This window comes from Seriola lalandi, unplaced genomic scaffold (genome assembly GCF_002814215.2).
Source record: "Seriola lalandi dorsalis isolate HSWRI2012SDOR001 ecotype SW California unplaced genomic scaffold, Sedor1 jcf7180002054569, whole genome shotgun sequence".
Lineage (NCBI taxonomy): Eukaryota > Metazoa > Chordata > Actinopteri > Carangiformes > Carangidae > Seriola > Seriola lalandi.
The window spans coordinates 782,343-792,709 of record NW_019525122.1 but is presented as its reverse complement, the minus strand read 5'-3'; the positions used below and the strand labels follow the sequence as shown (position 1 = coordinate 792,709).

Below are 10,367 nucleotides of genomic sequence, written 5' to 3'. Positions count from 1 at the left end.
GCACATTTGATTGAGTGCAGACTGCACATAAATCTGGCCCCTAACTGTACACAGACACACAACACTGACCCTGACCTCAGATTGTCAAACCCCTCCACCTCCACTCACCCCCCTCACCCTCAGTCACCTCGCTGGTGTCACGGTCCACTTCCCCTGTGGCTCTATCCCTCACATCAGTGTGTTGACGCATGTTTTTGCCCCTGGCGTCCTGCGCAGGTGTGTTTATGTTCAGGGTAAGTGTTATGACAGAAGGCAAAATTGCCACCAGGTACAGTGCAACAGAATAATTAAAAAACTATGCAAGAAACAAACAGCCTTTCTGGATTTGGCTCAGACGGGACTTTTCTGTCAACAAAGCCACAATGAGCCTGCAGCTCTGCCGCTGCCACGTTAGCTAGATGACAACAAATATGCAAGACAAGGCAGGCGATCGTTGCACACTCCGAGAAAGAAATATGAGACTTGTGAAGTAAAAAAAAAAAAGGTAATAGATAATGATATTTAAAAGTAACCCTGCAATGTAATGGCTGATCAGACTTATCACATGTGGCTGCAGTATGTGGATTTTGGTGGTACTTACTGGGAGTTTCATTCTTGACCTTGGGAAAAACAAAACTGATAGATTATTCTAACTTCTGGAGCTTTCAACCACATCCCACAGTCTTCTTCATTGAATGGACCTTTCTCCGGTGTGACCGAGTGTTGTAAATGCAGAACTTCGATTGTTCATTCACTGAAGAAGACTGTAAGACACAGCCCCACCCGTGGGATGCTTTGGCCTTGGTAACACTGCTTTAGGTGTGTTTTGGTCTGTGCTGGACTTCACACAGCCTTGACAAATTATACATTGTTTGAAAGCTCTAAGTGTCCTGATTCTATCTCTGCAAAGCATTTTAGGATCCTCATATCACTGCAACAGCTGTTGACACAGAGTTTGTTCAGACACTACGACTACAGGCCTTGGATTCCTTTTTTAGGCCAAAAAAATAATCCTTACCTTTTTGTCATGTTTGTGCCTCTATAACTTTGGTTCAGTATCTCTTATACTCATTCTGACATTTTGGCTGTAAAATTGAAAGAGTTACCTTTCAAAGCATACCAGGAGTTATGACTCTTATCAAAAGAGTTGAAGAACAGCAGTAACCTTTTTATTTTGATTCTTGTGCATGAAAATTGAGGTGTCTGTTGACAGGTTAAAAAAATTATTTTCAACTGTCTGAAATCCCTGACATCTCTGATTTAAAGGGAGGCTGCTGGAGCGGTCGACCCTGCTGCTCAAAATTATGATCCGAATCATGACATGAACCTGGCATTAGAACATTTTAACGCATTATCCTTAGCAGATGGGAATGAACTCAACCTAATGAACCGAGCGAAGCCGATGTTCAGAACTGCTCCGTGATTTAAATTATCCGTATGTCCAGATTGTTGTCAGATTTCTTTCATTAGGTTTCAATAGAAGAAACACATTAAAAACAAATGTACAATTAACATGAATCAGATTTATACGTGGGATTCAAATTGAACTTGTCGAGATGTGTCTGCAGACTCAGACTGGATGTAAATCTGTCTTTTAAGTCATTCACAACATGACATCAGTGGCCCACATCACAACATGGCTCGGTACATCAGTCATTTCTGTCTCAAATGTTGTCTCATATTGTCCTGTGATACAGCAGAGGAGGTCTACACGGTGAACATATACAACTGAAGTGGAACGGGTGAGAGGATGTAGCCTACAGCTAGGAGTTTTGGTTCTGGAAAACACACCACAGATGATGTTTAATCCTTTGTTTTTCCAAAACCAGCCTGCATGGCTTTAAATCTTGTCAAACCCGTACAACGTATGCTCACCAAAAGTATGCCATTACAGTATACTATAGTATTCCTAATCAATGTTTCGCTGGAAATGAAAAACATCTCATTTGGACCTGATTTATAACATCTTCCATGTACTGATGTTTCCTCTCTTTCAAGTGGTTACATCGACGGAGGGCAACCTTTTTTGGCACCGGAGGTAGTTTTTCCTGGACCAGACTGGAGAGATTTACTTGCAGATGGTTTTCCCACAATACCAAAATTCTGTTTAAGTGCTTGTTTAAAACCTCAAGTGGTGGTGCACGTTGGGAAAGATGAAATACTAGTCTTCTTGGATGGAAGCGGAACAACACCCACAAACACCGGGTCACTGGTTTACCAAAACACTGTCTGGAGTGTAACATGTCAAGTGTGTTACAAGGCTCGTTATGCCCCTGAACACAACCTTTCGTCCCAGAATTCACCTCTGAACCTTGACCCTGTGTGGATGTTTAATTCTGACCTATCTGGAGTGCAGAGGCTCTGGCGCTAGAACCTCATGTTCAGCTCTGTTTTGCAGATGGCAGCCAGACTCCAGAGTGCCAGATCTGACTTGACATCAACGGACAAACCGAAGATGAAAATATGATCTGTTGTGAATAATGGAGCTCCCCTGCGAGTCCATGTGTGTAACTCTAATAGGTATGTGCCTGAAAATGGGTAGAGTCACACACGTACAGAGGCGGGTCATGGTCGGCCGTTGTAGGGAACCCCTGTGTTGCTGTAATGCAATCCTCCCACAGAGAATGTTCTGGTTTCAACCCTGCCCTGCGGAGTGTGCTTCCACTGCCAGGTACACAGACACAGCCCCAAGCCTGCAGGGCTCGCCTTGAAGTCAGGCTGTATGCCGACTATAGTGTAGTTACTCAGTATAATATTATATAACAACAACATGGCTCTGGGTTTGAGTTATCTCAGTTTACCCGTACAAAAGAGCAGTTGTTTCTAGCCACAGCGGAGGATGCTTTTAGAGATGTCAGCACTCAATCAAAACAACAAGAGCCTTTCACGTCTGGCAATCATCTCCGAGCATGTGGCTGCAGACAAAAGGAAACGGTTTGGAACAGTTTGGGTTGATTTTTGCCAGGGAGAATTTTCTTTCTCCAGCCCAGGCTATTTTTTTTTTTTTTTTTTTTGGTACCTGTTTATTCTTTCTGAATGCAACCCTTTTTGCACGCTGTGGGTCCTTTTCCTCGAGGGCTGTTTAGTCCGAGAGTCAACCATGTCGTGTTGATTTCAGGGTGTTTTGATGCTAATGGAGGATGTTCGGTGGGAGGACCCCGGGCTTGATGAGCTCTGAATGTTTCAGACGTTGATGCAAGATGCTTATTGCTCCTGACAGGTGATGAGGCTTTTGCGGTTGAGAAGAGGCTTGGTTGGCGGGGGTTGTCCAATTTGACTGATTTTAAGGTGTGTGTGGGAGCGTGTGGGAGTTACCTGGGCCCAACCACAGTGATTTAGAAAATAGTCTGGGAGGATGCTTTCATGTAGCCTAAAACTCAGGGTCAAGCAGTTGTGGAGGGTGCAGTTTTTTTCCCTTTCAAATGAAGCAGCCGGGGAGTTGTTTGTTCAGGTTTTGTCCATGTCATTTCGATGAGTATTTCTAATCCTATTTTAATTTGACTTTCAACAATCTGTCATTCAGTCTTTCACTAAAGCTAAAGTCATTTGATGAATATATTCATTTAAGTGAGCTTGTTAAGTTAGTTTGGGAGTAGAGTCGCTTGTTACCACGTCATTGCTGCAATTTGTACCACAATAAAAGGGATTATCCTCGCTTGTCAACCATACTCTTATCCTTTGATTTTATTTCTGATTACTTTGTCATGTTCAATTGATATTTTCCTCTTTGATAGCCAGAATTTCTCGCTTGCTGCAGTAACACATTCTTGTTTTAGGTTGCACCATGACCTACTTTATACATTTTTGTGTATAGAGTAGTGTAGAGCACATACCATCATTAGGTATCTACCCAGCCCTGTAAGGGAGTGCATACCGATACGTCAAATGTAAGTGGTTGAGTCAGAGGGAAAAAGGTGTTGACTCTTTTAGGTCAGAACATGTTTTCTTAGAACCACTGAAAACTTGTTGAGGGTAAATGTTTTGCAATCTGTTTAAGCTATTCACTTAAAGTCATTTATTCATCCTGGGGGGGCGAGGGTGGGGTTAGTGATGGGAGAGATGAAATGGAGAGAGAGAGAGAGAAAGGGAGAGAGAAGGGCAATAGAAGAAGTCCAGTTCCAGAGGAGGAAAGAATTAGATTAGTGAAACAATGGGGGGCCCAAGGTGTGTCAGAGAAAGACGGAGTGAGCTAATGAGACAAAGCTGACAGGGTCACACACGTTGGGAAATATATATTTCACACCTGTTGAACAGCAGCATGTTTTGCCCATAATTACAAGCATGAATCACTGCCTACCGTCTGGGTGTCACGGGGGGGTGAGAGTGAGCACAGGGAGGATGGAAAAGGATGACGGAGAGCAGAGACGACAAAAGAAATGTGTGTTGCGCTCGAGTGGAGGGCTGAGGAAGTGCTGAGAGAGAGTTGGAAAATAAAGGAGAGAGCGAGCACGGGACGAAGACGAGTGGATGTGCATGAAGTTTCTTAATGTTGAAAACCACCTTTCAGCTCCAATTTTCCCTGTTTGAAACCAGAGACAGGGGCACTAAAAGGTTTCCAGTGTTACAACCCACCCCACCCCTCAACACACACACATACACACTTAGCAGCACCCACACACGCAAAAGCATTGTATACACTCACTTACGGTTACAAACATTCTCACAAACACTCACACAGTAACATAAAACACCTACACAAACACTCTGAAACATAAACAAGAAGTCAACAGCAACATACAACTGATACAAACACATTAATGTTTGTGATTGTAAAGAAAGCCACATGTCTTTGTTTTTGGGATATCGGTCAGGAATGAACATGTATGTGTGTGTTCGTGTGTGTGTGTGTGTGTATGTGTGTGTATGTGTGTGTGTGTGTGTGTGAGCGACTGTTTTCCTGACAGGCTGGTGCACTGAACATAGGAGCCATTTGTCTGACTGTCTGAAACTGACTGTCTGAAGCTATTAAGCAAGGTTTTATTTGAAGCCAGAGTAAACCTCCGACAGCCAGAAACATCTAAAATTAGATTAGAAACGGAAAAAGCTTTATTGGCAGTGTCAGATGACTCTGACCTGGCAATATGTAAACAGACGAGGCCATCGCCATAGAGACAAAGAAATAAACCAGAATATTGTAAAAATTCCTATAAACAGTGTGAATGGTGCAGCGACCAAGAGGAAGGCTTGGAAACTTTTGCTGGAGGTGATTTTGTCTGTTGAGTTCTTGAGTCATCAAATTAATTAAGAACTCCAAGTTAAATATTCACAAAATGTCTGAGAAAATAATGGCTGAGATAAATTTCATCTCATTGTTATGATTAAAAATACCTTTGCAGTGTGTGTTAATTACCACTTGGACACCCATGATTTGGACGTCATTAAAGAAACATCTCACACCATCTGCCTGAGTTTTAATCAGTCTCTTTTTTTTTTCATTTCTCCACAGTCCATCAACACCAGCTCATCCTGCTATTGGCTGCTGCCATGGCAACGGCCCTGGATTTGTCACACAACCTGGCCAGTGAGAGGAGTTCAATAGAAAGCACATATGAGCTGACCAAATACCTGGAGTATCAGCTGAAAGAAATCAAAGACGTATATGTGAGTAATTTTTTGTGATACCATTCGGTTCATTCATTTTAAAAGACAGTAACATTTTATTCTCCTTACACTAATTCAAAGGATCTAACTTGGGTCACATTTTCATAGTTTTGAGCCTCCTTAATATAATTACTCATAACAGTGTGCTCACCATGTCAATTACTGAGATCTGGGAACTCGGCAACAGAGGTCTGCCAGGACAACAAACAGGAGCACTGGGGTTTCATTCAAACCCTCCCTCTGGCCAAACTACTTTGGAAGTGAAAACAAAGCCAAACTTTTCTTACAAAGTTGGGGGATCATTACAGACATGACTGGAGCACTCGCTTTTGGTTTAACCTCCATACGAAATGTTTAGTTAAACTGTCTGTTGGCCTGTTTACAATCTGTCTGATCGACAGTGTAGCGATGAAGCTGCGTCAAGTGTTACGATGAATGATGGCCCAAACTGTGAAAATAAATAATGAACCAGAATTATCCATTAAACCTTCTCATCCTCTCTTCTTCCTTCTCTATACCACCTCCAGCTCACCTACCTAGGCCCTCCATTCAACGAGAAAGACTTCTCCCCTCCGCGGCCCAACAGCACGGCTCTGTCCCTGCCCAGTGCTGCCACCCGCCTGGAGCTGTGGCATGGCCTGGAGAACCAAGCCCGGCTCGCCCAGAACCAGAAGGCCTACTCTGTGCTGCTGGCGGCTGTCAGGGAGCTGGCCCGCTCCACCCTCTGCCCCTCCCTCAAGACCTCTCTGCTGCACTTTTGCACAGGCCTGGATGGACTGCTGGGCTCGATATCCGCACTGATGACCACGCTTGGTTACGCGCTTCCTCCTCCATCTGCAAACATGGGAAGTGATGCTGGTGAGCTGCAGTATCCTCAGAGGGGGACAGGAGGCGACCAACCAGCTCCACTGATGAGCCAGAGCCTGTACAGGTCCAGAGCTGGGACGAGGACAGACTCGGGTCAGCGTAACAACCAGAAACGAACCGGGGTGAAGGTGGTCAGAGGAGAGCGGGAGGAAGGCGTCAGCGTTGACCTGATGGAAAAAAGAAGAGGGAAAGAGGGGAGGAGAGCAGAGGCGACCGCAGGTGGAGGGAGGAGTGGCGGATCAAGGGAGAAGGGACGAGGAGAAAGAGGGAGGAGAGGAAAGAGGGATGAGCCTGAGAGTGGGAAATGGGCTGCCAACGAAGAAGGGCAGGAGGAAGAGGAGGAGGTGGAGCAAGAGGGAGGGGTGGAGAGGTGGGGGAGGAGAAGGTTGTTGAGTATCAACGAGGATGGAGAGGAGAAGGAGGGGCAGCCTGAATCCGGGGTTGAAGTGTCTTACCCGGGCACAGAAAGCTCCAGCCCCCTCCGACAACCAACCATCCAAAACAACAATGACGACGACAACAATCAGTACAGCTACAACCTGAACGCACATCACCCAGACACACTCAGAAGAGAAGATGGATTTATTGTAGAGAAAAGCATTGGGTTGATGGTGGAGGAGGAGAAGCAATCACATATGGAAGCTACTTCCTCTTCCTCCGCTTTCTATCATCACCGTCGGCCTCCTCGCTCGCTCTTCTCCCCCACCCTCCAACCTTCTCTGTCCACCCTCTCCCTCCTCTACCAGTTCGGAGCAGGTGAGAAGCACACTCTTCTCCCCCAGCCCATCCCTCTGTCTTTACGAGGGGGCACCTCCCTCATTTTGCCTCCACTGACTCCGCTGCTCTCCTCCACCTCCTCCTCTGCCTCCTCTTCACTCCTGCCAGTGCAGCCGACGATGAACGACTTTGCCAGGAAGGTGGAGGGGTTTTGGATATTGCGCGAGCTGCAGAGTTGGCTGTGGCGATCAGCGAAGGACTTCAACCGTCTCAAGAGGAGACTCCGAGGTTGAGACACTGAGACGGGACTGGACACTTAGACACACACACACACACACATACAAACACACGCAAACACACGCAAACACACACAAACGTGCAGCATATCAGAAGTCTATTTGCACAAAGTCTGAGTGGAAACAAAGTGAGAGCTTTAACAGACAGAAGTACATAAACACATTCGAGCTTAACACATTCATTCATACCGTACTGGAATAAGTGAATGAAGGACTATTTGGCAGGTCACCAGAAGTGCTAATGGAATATAACACACACAAAGCCAACACATTACCAGCACTGTCACCCGCCTAATGCACATAGCAGCTCATTGAGCGAGACACACTGAGACTGGGCTGAGTTACGGGACTACACGGCTCATGGATCAACAGAAATGCCACTGTAGGTGGTTAGACACACACACACACACACACACACACACACACACACAGAGGAGGATAGACTGAGTGACAGACAGCAAGACACAGTGCAGCTATTGAGTGAAAACTGATTCAGTGACCCCAGATGTGTGAATCAGCAAACATTCATTTTCTCTAAAGGAAGAAGGGAAACTTTCTGAATGGGAAAAAGACAAAAGGAGAGGAGGAAATGGCCAGAGGGATGAAGAGGGCACAGATGAGGAGAGGAAGAGGCAGAAAAGGAGAGGAAGACGGGAGGAGGCGTGAGTCAGGGGGATGAGCACCAGAAATAACGGGCAGGGTGGTATTGCTGAGTAATCAGAAGTTGACCGGTCAGTTACAGTAACTCTACAACAGCGCTACACATACTGTCCAGACACACACACTCTCTCACACACACACACACACACACACACACACACACACACACACACACACACACACACACACACACACAGACACTCATACTTACTGTGGTATTTGGTGCCTTAACATACCATTCACTTCTTTGCTGCCTTTGATTCGGTGCTTTGTAACAGTTTTTAATGATTTCCCTCCATAGCAAGAAACATTTAACGAAGCCTTAATCAATCTGTCATTTTCCCATGTTTACAGGAAGAGTTCAGACATTTCGGGAAACTGGCTTTTTTTTTGCTTTCTTGACAAGATATAGATGAAGCGATTGATACAACCTTTATCAGTTTGATGTGGAGACTGTTAGCTTAGCATAGAGACAGGAAATGGTTCTGTCCAAAGGTACAAAATTCGTCCAACAGGTACTTCTTAAAACACACTGATTAACACATTGTGTCTCGTTTGTTTAATCCGTTCAACAGCCAATAAAACATGTTGCTTTTACACTTGTAATGGTCAAACTGTTGTGGGTTAGGATATAGTTCATGTATATAACCAGAGTTTTTGCATGGATTAAAAAACAACATACACCATGTTAATTTGCAACCTTTAGAGGTCCTCGCAGGTCCTGCTCTCAAGCTTCATTCAAACTGCTGTGTTATGGTCTTTACGCCACAGCTATAGCAGCTACTGAGAAATCACAAGAACCGTGATTGGTCAACGTGGGCTGCTTGTGCTTGAGATTGATCATAGTGAAGATAGTCTTCTGTTTAGAAAGACTTATCTAGCGAATCTATTTCCACTGCAAAGCTTCTCTATTGCAGTGAATGAAACTATGTAAATACAGGGACAGTAAAGTTACTCTGTGGAGTTAGTTATAGTTAAAGCACCACACGGCCTGGTGACTCTGAACCACAAGTCAAACCCGACACTGTAGGTATCTATGGTGGGACCTCCCTTGCCTTGATCTGAAATCTGAATTCAGCTCACCATCTCCTGGTTGAAGCTTTATATTTAACAGACAGACATGAGAAGGGTATCAGTCCTCTCGTCTAGCTGTTGGCAAGAAAACAAGAGTTCCCAAAATGTCAAACTCTTCCTCTGAGTCACTTCACACTCCTTAGCACAGAAACACATGAAATCCCTCTTTTTCATTTTTGCAATATACAGATGGCTTCATTTGTTATTCAGAATAACTTTTTTGCTATGTCTTTACAATGTGCCTTGGATGATGTGGCTAAAAGTTATGGATCATATTTCTATGATATTTATTGAACAAGATGTTTATTTATTTTTCTCCAGTGTGAAAATACTGTATTGTAACTCAAAAGAGAATAAATAGTAGGTTTTGTACAGAGCGTGGTGTTATTGGTCATTTGGGAGGCCATTGGGAGGAGAGACAAAAATGCATATGGGATTTTTGTTTGCAATGGTTTTCGTTTTATAGGGATGGTTACGGGTGATTGGCACAAGGGGAGAGGCGTCTTCTGGAAAACAAAGGCCGGCTCACATTCATGGCAAAAAACAGAGCAATTGAGGCGGGGTATGAGAGAGTTTTTATTTGTCTGTCCGGGTGAAAATTTACGATCGTTCCTTTTTCCTTTCATCTCCTGCTTCCCACCTCCCACTGCATCATCCCTCCACCCACTTTGCTTTCCTTTCTCATCACACTATCTCACGAAGCTCCTCTTCCCCCCCAAAAAAACATCCCTCTGACCTGTGGGAGTGAGGGATTTACATGAGCACAAACAGGAACAGGTACAAACACACACCCTCATAATCCCACCAACCGTCCACCTCTCTCTTGTTGTGTCTGTTTCAATGCCGCCGTTCTCCCTGTCTCTGTCACCGCCTCTGCCTCTTATCGTTTTTTTGAACGTCCCTTCTGTTCTGCACCCGCTCTTTTATCGCTTCCTCACCTGTTATCTTTTTTTCTTTCTTTCTTGTTTGGCTTTATTGCTCTCAACTATGCCTTTTCCCACATGTTCTGCAGTTCTCTGGCTCCCTCTCCTCGCCTCAGGCCAGATATTAAGGGATCAATGAGAATCTCCCGTCCATCAGCTCCGAGGTACACACCTGCACACAACCGCAAACACCCACCCCGACACACACAAACACTCCCACACACACACAAATGTGGACCATGCTCTGGCA

General features: G+C 44.8%; 1 protein-coding gene across 1 annotated transcript in view; it reads left to right on the top strand.

Moving 5' to 3' along the window:
- clcf1 (cardiotrophin-like cytokine factor 1) overlaps nucleotides 1–9,571 on the top strand; it is a 14,273-nt gene extending 4,702 nt beyond the window's left edge. Inside the window, exons 2-3 of the mRNA XM_023416702.2 lie at nucleotides 5,426–5,580; nucleotides 6,108–9,571. Coding sequence (XP_023272470.1) covers nucleotides 5,426–5,580; nucleotides 6,108–7,457 — 1,505 coding nt within the window. The 3' untranslated portion in view covers nucleotides 7,458–9,571. The remainder of the gene's footprint in view (nucleotides 1–5,425; nucleotides 5,581–6,107) is intronic.
- Nucleotides 9,572–10,367: the final 796 nt, after the last annotated feature.